This window comes from Boleophthalmus pectinirostris, unplaced genomic scaffold (genome assembly GCF_026225935.1).
Source record: "Boleophthalmus pectinirostris isolate CB_2022bp ecotype Guang Dong unplaced genomic scaffold, ASM2622593v1 HiC_scaffold_8, whole genome shotgun sequence".
Taxonomy (NCBI): domain Eukaryota; kingdom Metazoa; phylum Chordata; class Actinopteri; order Gobiiformes; family Gobiidae; genus Boleophthalmus; species Boleophthalmus pectinirostris.
The window spans coordinates 6577771-6590604 of record NW_026571515.1 but is presented as its reverse complement, the minus strand read 5'-3'; the positions used below and the strand labels follow the sequence as shown (position 1 = coordinate 6590604).

At 38.8% G+C, this 12834-nt stretch overlaps 1 protein-coding gene across 1 annotated transcript in view; it reads right to left on the bottom strand.

Moving 5' to 3' along the window:
* Positions 1-12834, bottom strand: part of sema3h (sema domain, immunoglobulin domain (Ig), short basic domain, secreted, (semaphorin) 3H) — a 188928-nt gene that overhangs the window by 88424 nt on the left and 87670 nt on the right. Inside the window, exons 3-4 of the mRNA XM_020929434.2 lie at positions 2259-2321; positions 411-530 (exon numbers count right to left, since the gene is read on the bottom strand). Of these exons, the coding sequence (XP_020785093.1) occupies positions 411-530; positions 2259-2321 (183 nt within the window). The remainder of the gene's footprint in view (positions 1-410; positions 531-2258; positions 2322-12834) is intronic.

Here is a 12834-nt window from a genome sequence, read left to right as displayed (position 1 = left end):
CACACGTCTCCAACACTCTGGCTCACTAGGAAATGACGTCCTATGTCCAAAATTCCGGACTGTCCCTTTAAAACAAAATTTTGGTAAATATAGGAACTTTAAAAAGAATAGGTGTTGGTTAATGAAATGCAGCTATTTTCTGATAGAATAAGTGCATTTGTAACACCCATAAATTAGTGTTGTTGCAATATTAAAAAAAAAAAAAGGAATTCGATTTTGAAAGTAAGGAATAGACTTGATACTCACTCAATACCGATTCTGATACCACAATTATAATAAGAAACACACTTTATTTAGATAGTAGAAAGTATTTTTAACATTAAATCACAGTTTCCATTTCCAGAAAACCCCCTGACATGTGCAGATGACCTCCTTGATCTCTATGAGTGTTGTATTAGAGTAACTTGTACCTGTTGGAAGAGTCCAGTGTGGATGAAAGCACATCTTGGATTAAAGGCTCCGGTCCCACAAACGTACAGGTGAGTCTGGTTAAACGGCTGCAGCACACGTAGGAAGTTACCACACTCCGTCTGCAAAAAAAAAGAATAAATAAATGAAGAAATAATATATATATTTCTCAAATGAAGACAGACTGATGTTGAGTAACACAAATTCATTACTACAAAGTTGAAACTAGTTTTATTCTTTCGCTGACGTTTTTATATGAGAATGAGAACACATATATCTTCAGTAGAGTGAGGTACAGAATGTTTTGGATGAAATTTTTAACTTGTTTTGATTGGGAAATGTCCACAAGAGTCGTCTATGCGATTTAACCGGCATTCTGTTGAGTGATAATAAGGATTTAGAAGCAACCATTAGGAAGCCTTTATCCTTCTCCAATCAGGGGGATAGTTTGATAATAAATATGTATAAACAACTGTCTACGATCTACCTCCGACAGATGTGAGAATGAAAGAAAGAAAGAAAAAAAAAGGAGAGTATGTGATTGGAGCTGGATGGAGAACCATGTGAAAACTACTGCCTCTGACTATACCAGACAGTTGTTGTTCTGTCATGGTGCAATAAACTCTATTCACGCTTACATCACAAACCAAGAAGACGTCTGGAAACATGCGATGACAACTTTTGGTGTATTTTCCGACACTGGACATGCCGACTGATTGTGATAAAACCCACTGAAGTAAAAGTCATGAGCGTTAAAATGAAGACTGCATACGTATGTGCTGTTTGGAATCATCTTGAATTTGTCGCCTGATCTCTTCTAATCGCATGTACCCAGTGCGCTCAGAGTTGTGCGCCAGTGTGGAAATTATAAAAACTGAGGTCTGGTTGTAATTGTTGATTCGCCGAAGCACTACAATGACATGGAGATGAAAAAAGCTGGGACATTTTCTCATTTTTTCTAGATTTCGTCAGACTTACTAACGCGACAGAGCCCGCCGAAGTTGTCATCGCATGTTTCCAAACGTCTTCCTGGTTTGTGACGTAAGCGTGAATAGAGCCAACTGATCCAGGTCCGAGACCACACCGGGATCAGAGCAGGACCAGGGCGGACTCCGAGCTTTGACTCTGAGCCTCCGCGGGAGCTCTGCCGTGGGCTCTGAGCCTCCGGTCTGGTCTCGGTCTGGTCGAGGCCTGGTCCTGGCCTGGTCTCAGTCTCAGTCCCGGTCTGGTCTCAGTCTGTCCCGGTCTCAGTCCCGCTCTGGTCCCGGTCTGGTCTCGGACCTGGATCAGTCCGTATGCAGTGTAAAAGTTCGGCATCGCAGTCACTGAAGTCACGTAAACGGGAAACGGTCGTTATCCGTTTTTTCCATTCTTCATTTAAACACAAAATCGAAAACTGAAAAAACAAATCGTTATCTGTTTTTTCATTTTGGTTTGGGAGACAAATATTGAAGAAAACTGTTGTTTTTTCATTTTCTTATTTTTAGTTTTATATTGAAAAACGAATGAATGAATGATACACGGATTTCTGAGGAATAAAAACACCTGTATTTGAATTAATGCAAGATAAGTTTAATGCCATACTGTGGAACATCACCAATAACATCCACATAGCTACATGCAAGTGGTGAACCCTCCCCTCCGCCGGAAAAATTACATAGTGCCCTTTAACTAAAATAAAAAAATATTACAAATGATAAATAATTGTGGAATGTTTCTGCAACTATTCACCAAGTCTGGATTTATATATGACACTAAAAATACTGAGCACAAACTGTCCAACATAACATCACAATTAAATCTCCTCGATGTGATTACATGAAGTATTTTATGTGGTATTTTGGACTCACCTCAGGGTCTTTCCCGGCCATGAGACAGTCCTGAACCCGGTCTGGACTCGCGGGCCAGAACAGCTTAAAGAAAAAACAGAAAGAAAACAACGTTAGCACAGAAACTTAAACTGGACCGATGTGTTTTGTGAGAGGTTGGCATGACTACAGAGGATCTTAAATGAAAAGATACACGAAGCGAGTCTAAGCCAAGGGGAGTTCAACAACTGGACACTAAATCACCTCTATCTGATAATAAGAAAGAGTTAGGGAGGAGTGCGCTGTTTTAAATAGACAGAACATATTATTGATGCTATTTAAGATACTGAGGTAATACTGTTGGATCCAGTCAATAGTTTCTTATAGGGTAAAATAAGATTAAAGATACCAAATACTGTGAGTCCATGAACATCATGTACAGGCTGAGGTCATGCTTATATAATCAAATAATACCTAGACTCCTTAGTAGAAAAGGCCTGATATGGATTTTATCGATACAAAATTATACAAATATCTTAATATCAGCCCAAAAATTGTAATAAAATCTAGGGAGGGACCAACACAGGCATTGAATATTGGTACAGATGAAAAAATAAATAAATAGTTGGATGAAGTATGGATGTAATAAGATTCATTCATACAAAGCTGTTCAGACGTGATGTGAAGGAGAAATATTAGTTGAAGAACACTATTGGAGCTCTGGTTTAGTCCTGGTTTAGTCCTGGTTTAGTCCTGGTTTAGTTCTGGTTTAGTCCTGGTTTAGTCTGGTTTAGTCCTGGTTTAGTCCTGGTTTGATGTGAAGGAGAAATGACAGTTACATAACATTAGTGGATCGCTGTATAATAAGTTAAATGTGTTTTATGGGAATAAATGCCATTTTCCATGCCTAAATTGGCATCGGTTCATATCTGGTACGGGCAGATACTTAATGGCAAAATATTGATAGTTGTATTGAAACTAGAGATGGGCATTCGATGAAATGTTCTTAATCGATCGTCGAGAGAATTAACGATTGATTATCGATTAATCATTAACGTTTTTATATTAAAATGATCATCATTATTATTACTATCTGCACTCCTAATCTGCATAAATAAATTCAACTATACGACAAATAAACCGTAACGACTCTAGAGCCACATCAGTCCGTTTATTATAATGTGTTTAATTCAGTTTTGTGCAACTCTCACAGAAACGAAACTTAAAACCGCATCGCTAATTTGCATAAACTAAGAGAAGATAAAACTACAGCTCTTGTGTTACTGATGTGGTCAATTTCTGTTGGATTAAAAGACATGACTCAGTGGAATACAGGCTAGTGTGACCATATTTGCGTTTGTCAAAACCAGGACACCGTACAGGGGGGAGGGAGGTGGGGACTCGTCATCGACATTGAGCGACTCTCACCTGGCAAAACTTTTTCCCACTGGACACAGAAACATATGTGCTGCTTTATACACTGTGCACATGGACTCACACTTGTCCCGACCGGAACGGAAAGTGTGGAATTTCTTGTACAAATCATCTTTAAATACGCATATGCACTTCGGTACCTTACAGGCGGACTGACTGTTTGTGTTTGCTCGCTCCTTCTGAGTACAGAGAGCTACATGTACGGACCTCTGTTTGGTCAGGCTACGCACAGCAACCTACATTCGGTTTGTCGATTAAAATTTACGTAATCGATGAAATTCTTAATGATCAATTATCGATTAATCGACTAATCATGCCCATCCCTAATTGAAACTGAAAAAGCTGGATCGTTAGCCATGCTGGCGCCACCTAGTGCCTCCACTCAATTTCATTCCTCTTCAGCGACTAGGTCAGGAATCGGAAAACACTAGACAGTTTACAAGAACCCCAGAAGTTGTAGACCACGCACCGGCCAATCAGAGAAGAGCTGTGAAGTCATGACGTCAAACTCAAGCGCCTGTCTGGGTCCCATTTGTGGAACAGCGCAACAGTAAACAAAGCGTCGAGATGGATGTAGACAAAGACATATATTCTGTGTTGGCAAAGATTCCCGAGATCGAGGATTTAAAAACAAAGAGAATATTTGGTGAATTTTATCAAGGGGAAAGACGTATTTGCCCTTCTTCCTACGGGATTTGGCGCATTACATATACCACGACCAAATAGAAGCGACTGGTTAAATAAAAAAGTACCTGCCTACTGTTGAGCGAATGAATCCTAACGCTGCGAGGTCAGACAGTTTCTGCAAAGTGAAACCGGCTGATGCAATCAGGCTACTGGATCGATGCATCTCTGATAAAATCCAGAAAGTTTTTAATGACAAACAGAGACTGAGGCACGTTAAAATAAACACAGTACAGTCATCAGTGCTGTATATCAAGGAGGATTTTCAATATTGGATGGATATAAACATATATAGAGAAAAAATCTATTCTTGGCTGACATCAATTTGCACCCATATATTAACCATCTCTCCATGGTTACAGGTCTGACTAACTCTATACTGAACTGTCAAATACAGTTCTTGTTTGCAACCGATCCTGACAAGCCATAGCTTTAGTATCTTTGTGATTTAATTTTAAATTGCATTAACTTGATCTGTGTCCCCGAGATAAGAGATAATCATGTTCAAATCCAATATAGCTTTTACTGATAACAACTATTAAGTTCATTTACTGTTAATTACAAAAACATTAGACATTATTTATGCTACTATTTGATGCAGAATGAGTTTTACGTGGGTCTTTAGTGTGGGTTGCCAGTTTCAGTGTGTAAATCCACTTGATTTAGGCATGATCTGTCCATACTGAGAACAAAAAAAAAACGTGCATGGTTCCTCTATCTGCAGGTTTAGACACTTGCGAAACAGTAAATGTTTCTTAAAGTCAAATTAGCAAACAATTTTAGCATTTCAGGCTCCATTGGGAACCACTGATCACTGCTAAACCACTGCTTCCACTGGTATTACTCCAGTTTAGCCCTGAGTCATATTTAAGGACATAGAAAATGGCCGTGATTAATCCTGATTGGAGAAGGAAGCGTTCGTCTGCAGAGCTTCATAATGGTTCCCTGATGAGGCCGCAGCTGCTGGAGGTTCAGCCCAGAGAGGAGCCTGGATCCTGGGCAAGATAAGAGCCCGCAGCCCCTTATCTGAGACCCACAGGCTGGATCAAGAGCCAGATCAGGACCACCACAGAGAGGAGAATACATGGGGGAGTTATGGGAGACGCAGGGAGTCTGACTGTGACATGGGAAAATGAATTCATATTTGGCACTGATGTTACGTAATGCATCTTTTTATTGCTATTGCATGGATGGAAATAAGAACAATAGTGGTCTGTGAAAACTAATGCTTCTTGTTTTCTATCTGCCGACATATTAAAGGTCCTGTATGACACAAAATTGACTCCTGTGAGATATAAATAATGTTATAATGTTGTTACCTCCCCAAAAACAGACCTGGAGTTATGTTTTATTAACCTAGCGCCTCCGCTCAATTTCATTTCTCTCCAGCAACTAGGTCAGGAATCAAAAGACGGTCACTAGACAGTTCGTAAAAACCCTGGAAGTGCAAGTTCGGGCACCAGCCAATCAGCGAAGAGCCATATATTCAGTGTTGTCAACGATTCCCGAGATCGAGGATTTAAAGCCGGAACAAAGAGAATGTTTGGTGAATTTTATCAAGGGGAAAGACGTTACTGCCCTTCTTTCTATGGGATTTGGGAAAAGGCTTAATATACCAGTTAACCTCATTAGCGGCACATTACATCTGGGCCCAGTCAAGCAGAAGTAAACAACAAGGCCAAAAATTCAAGTTTAATGCATCTGATATAAAAATGTATTGAACAGATACATATGTACTCTAGTTTATGAAACTGTTGACCTTTTTTTCTGTTCCATTTTTGGTTCTAAAGTTACATACGTTTTAAACAGACCATGTATGAAACATGGAACAAAAATTATTTCCCAAATTTCAAAGACCTGCAAATCATGTAAATAAATTGGATTTCATCATATCTTGTGTTATTCCATCTTTGAACTGTTGATGAAGGTACATGATTTTTCTAAAAAAATGTATTTAAAATAAAAATTTGAAAATGACAATTTTAGAATTAGTTTCCTTTCATTTTGAAGTAATATTAAAGTATTCAGAAGAAAAAAGTTGACAAATTATGTAAAATCCTGCACCTTCTACTTGTTTGCACAATTTTCCCTCCGTTACTTTTCCCTCCGTTACCATGACCTTTCTTAATAAAAAATCTCATTACTCAAAAAGTAAGAGGTTTTTCAACCTAATCTTGTACCATATGGTAGAAAACTATATGAAGCAAATATTCAAACCAGTTTGTTAAGGATATGTAAGTGAGAACCAAGAGTTATCACTGTTTGTATTTATTGCCCAAAAAGTGCTGCATATTTCATTCCCTCCGTTACCGACATGAGTTTTTAAATTTTTTGTCAATAACTTGAAAGAATATCACAGGTTTAACTTGACCCTGTTGGAGTGTAACTCTTTCCTACATTCTGATACTTTACTTATTTCAATAGTCCCTCTAGTTTCTGAATAAGAGAACATTTGAATGTAAAAAATCTGCCTGTTTCCCTCCGTTACCACTTGACCAGACCCACATGTGACTACCAAATAGCAGCGATTAGTTAAATGAAAAAAAGAACCCGCCTACCATCAAGCAAATTAATTCTAACACTGCGAGGTCAGACAGTTTCCACAAAGTGAAACCAGCTGATGAATCAGGCTAGTGTTTTATTTCATTCACACATGTTTGAGTAATCCTTTATTATAAATCTGTCTTTATCTGCAAAGCTTAAAATGCTCTGTTCCACTTTGCAATGTCAAGAAGCGGTAGTTTTCAAATTAACAGCGTTTTTTACCCTTTGTTTGTTTTGAGAGATTAGCAATTCTCAGTCTGAAATCACCCAAATGATTCTAGTGAAGGTGTATGGAGTTTAAAAACACAACAGAGCAATGTGTTCGATCTTAACTTACGTTGTCCCCAAGGACCCAAAGACATTTTTGTCGGGCCTTCTGCCTGGAGAGGTGATCGAAAAAGCGGACAGATACCTTTTTAAGATTCTGACATTGGCCTCAAAAAAAGCAATAAAAAGAAGCTGGCTGAAAAGGGACCCACCGTCAGTGAATCAATTTCTAGATATTATAAAAGAAATATATTTCATGGAACAGCTGACTTTTTTTCTGTGACTCAAAGGACATTTCTTCATTAAACGCTGGAAAAAAATGGTTGAAATATAAATAAAAAGAGACTTGATCTGCCTTTCTACCTCCTTAATACAATGGAACAGTGCCCCAAGCTTTGTATTGGTTGTATTTGTTTGTTTGTTCTTGGTTGTTCTTGAAAAACTGAATAAATAAAAAGTATTAAAAACACACACACACACACACACACACACAATAGAGCACTTCCTGTATTACAACAAGGTGAAGTATTTTCTGTTTGGGAGAAGCCGAAATATGCAGGATTTGTGCGTTAAAGATGCGCGAATGAACCAAAACAAAACACAACATTATAACATACAGAAAATAGAGTAATGTGGGCCCTTTAAATACAAAAAGTGGTTGGAGGAAAATACTGTTTTCATATTCAAAAATGAGTTTAGTTTTGTGAGTTTTTTCATCTTAGGGATTCATTTAGTTGCCTTAGAGACCATACTCGTCAGGCTAGATTGAATATTTCTATAAAGTTGAAGCCTCCTCCATAGGATAGATTAAAAATAATGTATGTTTTTGTTACTAACTTTGCTTTTACTAACTTTTTATAGCCCATTTCAGCTTTTTCACATTATAATCCTACACTCACGTCGCACAAAACTTTACAGCTTGCGCCCATTCACTCCACACCTCTTTACTGTCAGCCCCGCCGAAAGTGGTTTCTAAATAAAAACTTCATAAAACATGAGCGCGTAGTTCTCACGACTCTTCACAACCTCGAAAGTGCCACGCTGCTTAGACAAAGTACCGCAAACTAAAACACCTCACCTCCCCCCCTCCCGCACCCCCAACTCTCTCTCGCTCTCTCTCTGTGAACGTCAGAGCTTTTCATGTGGCTCTGAGTCCAAACGCAGGGAGGAGGAGAGAGGAGAGAGGAGAGAGTGACTGTGAAGGAAGACCACAACAAAGGCACGAGTCGGTTTGAATGAACGCAGATATGTCGCCGCTACCGCAAAACGGAGAGAGTGTGTGACCTCAGGGTGAACTCTGTGACGTGGAGGTTAAAAGATGATGAGATGTCAAAACTCGGTATGGAAATCCTGACAGAACAGTGGTGCAGTAAAGTAAAGGTGCACTGTGTAACATTCCAGGTGGAGGTTTCGTCATCACAGAGCTGTTGTTGCTTTGCCAAGAAATGTCACAGTATAATATTAAACTTATCTAGTTCCATGGAGACAAGCAACAAGGTAATTCACACACAGTGTTGGGAGTGTTACTTTTAAAATGTATTCCCCTACAGATTACAGATTACATACCCCAAAATGTAGTTTGTAACGTAATCCATTAAATTACTTAAAGTGAGTAACGTAATCTGAATACTTTGGATTACTTGATTTGCTGTAAAGTAGCAAAGACTAGGATATTTTCAAATAAGATGTTTTGTCTGCTAAAAGAAAAAAAAAAGCCCAGACTTTACTTAACCAAATAAAAAATAGTATTGATAGAAGATGAGGAGAAGACACGGTCTGCACAGCGTGATTTAGTCCTGTTAAATCCTGTTTGAGACATGGTTTAGACCTGGTTTTAGTCCTGGTTTAGTCCTGGTTTAATCCTGGTTTAGTCCTAGTTTAGACCTGGTTTTCGACCTGGTTTAGTGTGAGTGGAATTACAGAAAAAAAAAAAAGAAAAAAAAGGGGGCTATATCCCAAAATGTAAAAACAGGAAAATACCTGTGTACGTTGTGTAATCCATTTATTTCAACCAAGTAACTGTAATCCAATTACCACTCACTTAAACAGTAACTGTAACTGAATACAGTTACTCATAATTTGTACTCTGATTACGTAACTCTGGTACATGTAATCTGTTACTTCCCAACACTGTTCACACATTGGATTTATGGAAAGTAGAAAGCATATTTTTTCAACATATATATATATTTTTTTTAATCAGGAAAACACCTATAATTAAAATAATAAGCAAGTTGAATGCGATACTGTGGTCTCCCTAGCATATCCATGGACACAATCAGGTGCTGGACCAGATAAGTTACATAACGCACCTTTAAACTACAGTATTTCTGGACAAGTAATGGGAGAGTCACTGGTTCAAACCTTGTTCAGGTCAAAGTTTTTGTGTTTCCACATCATAGACTGTTGCCTGACCAGCCAGTCTCTTCCACATTCTGTTCACATCCAGAAGAGACTGGAATTGGACCACAAAGGGTGACAAATTTTAGATGATCCAACCACAGCCGGTAATTTGTAACATGTGTCTCTCCAACGTGGAAGACATCTGTTCTGTTATTTCCTGGCCTGGAATGTTCCACACTATAACATTAAACTTGTACATCTTGATTTACTTCTTTAACTACAAGTGTTAATATTGCTCAGAACTCCCTTGAGAAACCAGGCATTCACACTGCCAGCGGGGCCATCTCTCCACAGATCTGACCTGTTAATGCCACCTGCTTATCTCCGAAGAGACTGATACACTTCCTGTAGAACAGTGACCTGGTGAACTTAAAGACAGTGGAGAGGTGAAAAGCAGAATAGTTACATAGTGCATCTGTCACGGTCCAGGCCATGTCCTGCCCTGCGCCCTCCCCTGTCGCTCTTCTCTCTCTCCCTCTCCAGGTGTGCCCGCCCTGTGTGCCGGCTCCGCCCGCTCATCACCAAAGGAGGATAGAAAGACTGCAGCCATGTGTCTCTCCTCTCTTCTTCTCCTCCTCCTGCTCCTCCCCATTCTGCCACGACACCACGACACCACGACACCACGACCACTAACATCATGTTTTTATAATAAATACCCTCCCAAGGGGTTAAAAACGGAGCCGTTGTTGTGTTCTGTTTTCTTTGTCTTTTGAGCCAAAGCCGTAACAGCACCTTAAATATCAATTTATATAAAATCTATTTATTTCAGTGAATTTACATAAAAATATGCCCTAGTTGATGCTCTAGATGTAATTTCATTATTTTCTAAGACAAGTTGAATAAAATCTTGACTTTTGACCCACTTGCAAAGTTGCACAGCCTGTCATGTGCACAACATGGTGGACATACGTGGACCATAACTGCATTTTCTGTTTGATTCTGACCATAACTTTTGAGTAATTTCACTAGAGATAACACAAGATAATTTTATAGCAACAATTTCCGAATTTTGAAAGGTTCTATTTAAAAAAAAAATTACTCTTGTGAGCTTTAAGTCATGTTATAATGTTGTTACCTCCTCATAAACATACCTTGAGTTGTGTTTTGTTTCATTTACACTTAAGTACTTTTTATTATTAGTCTGTCTACATCTCCACAGATTAAAATGCTTTGTTCCACCTCGTGATGTTAAGTTAACAGCTGCGTTTGTGAGTTAAACATGTGTGAATGAAACAAAACACAACTCAACATATTTGTGATGAGGAAACATTATAACATAGATCAGAAAATCGTGTCATATGGGCCCTTTAAACATGTATCGTAAATGTAATCCTATTTGCAATGTTTGTGAGAAAAAACACACTTAGATATTTTGCCAAAACGGTTCGGTTTGTGCGAGATGAAGCACCCTCTTTCAATTTAGCTGGAGTGCAACTAGCGAACATTCCTTGCATGCAGAGGAGGGGTACACACAGCCCATTGCCAGGGGGTCCCCCAAGGCTGGTAATGACTCATGGCAAAGCTCCCATGTCCACTCCCACTCCACAACAAGCCACGTCTCTGGGTCATGGGTGGCGATGAAGAGGAGCGTACGAGTGCTGCCTGCGTGAAAAAGACCAGAAATCGAAAGTGGGGAGGGGTACTACGATGGGGGGAAATCTTCTCTTCTGCAAAACAACGGTTAGGTTTTTACATGCCATTTGGTGCGGAGAGAGGAAGGAACTGGAAGTGGGTCACTGTGTCTCGGAAAAAAAAGAAAGAAAATATAGCGCGGTTAAGCCAAGATTCCACTCGGGCGGGCTGTGCAGATGGGAAAATGCAAGGATCAAATAAAAAAGATGAGGGTTATAAAACATATATGGGTTTTCGGATCTATAGGAAGGCTTTGCACAATCTAGCACAAGTATGTCTATATGTATTGTGTCATCTTTTGTAAGCCCTTGTTGTTTTGTAACTTGAATCAAAAGCCTGTAGGGTGACACAGCCAAAACAATATTGCTTTCTGTTGACATGTTTTTGGGTTGTGTCCTGCTGTGTGGTGTGGGATCTATTACAAGTGTTTGAAACAGTGTCATTGAACTCCAGTGCGACACACAGATGGGGAAACTGCTGTGAGTATGCAGACGTGCACGGGAGGAACCAGCTCTTTTGCTTATGCACTAGTTCAGTGTTTCTCAAGCGCCACAGCGAAAAGGACAGTTCTATTTTAGACCTGGTTTAGTGTTGATGTAGAATAATCCTGTTTTAGACCTGGTTTAGCCCTTGCATTAAAAAAAAGCCCTGGTAGCCCTAGTTTAGATGTAGAATAGACCTGGTTTAGATCTATGTTGTTAGGTGGTTCTTGGTGTGGTGGTAAATGTTTGAGAACCACTGCACAAATTGGTACATAAATTCCTCTAAAAGTCAAATCTTTGTGGAAGGTGTAAGAAACATGTATTCGTAAATTGTCCTCTTTCAGGTTAGCCCTTGTTTAAAACCAGTATGGCAGTTGTATAGTTCTATTTTAGACCTGGTTTAGCCCTCTTTTAGAAATAGAATAATCAATTTTTAAACCTGGTTTGGCCCTATAATTCAAACCTAGAATAGTCCTGGTTTAGACCTTGTTTAGCCCTAGTTTAGATCCAGAATAATCCAGTTTTAGACTTGGTTTAGCCCCAGTTTGAATCCAGAATAATCCAGTTTTAGACCTATTCCAGTATTAGACCTGGTTTAGCCCCAGTTTGAATCCAGAATAATCCAGAATAATCAATTTTTAGACCTGGTTTAGCTCCAGTTTAGATCCAGAATAATCCATTTTTAGACCTGGTTTAGCTCCAGTTTAGATCCAGAATAATCCAGTTTTAGACCTGGTTTAGCTCCAGTTTAGATCCAGAATAATCCAGTTTTAGACCTTATTTAGCTCTAGTTTAGATCCAGAATAATCCAGTTTTAGACTTTATGTAGCTCCAGTTTAGATCCAGAATAATACGGTTTTAGACCTTATTTAATCCTAGTTAAAATCCAGAATAATCTGGTTTTAGACCTGTTTTAGTCCCATTTTAGATGCAGTATAATCCAATTTTAGACCTAGTTAAACCCCAGTTTAGATCCAGAATAATCCGGTTTTAGACCTGGTTTAGCCCTGGTTTAGATATTTAATAATCTTGTTACAAACCTGGTTTAGTCCTAGTTGTATCTACAATAATTTGTTTTTTTTGACATGGTTTATCCCTATATATAGTTTAGATATAACATAATCCTGTTTTAGACCTGGTTTAGATCTGATAGTACTCACAAAGCAAGGCTA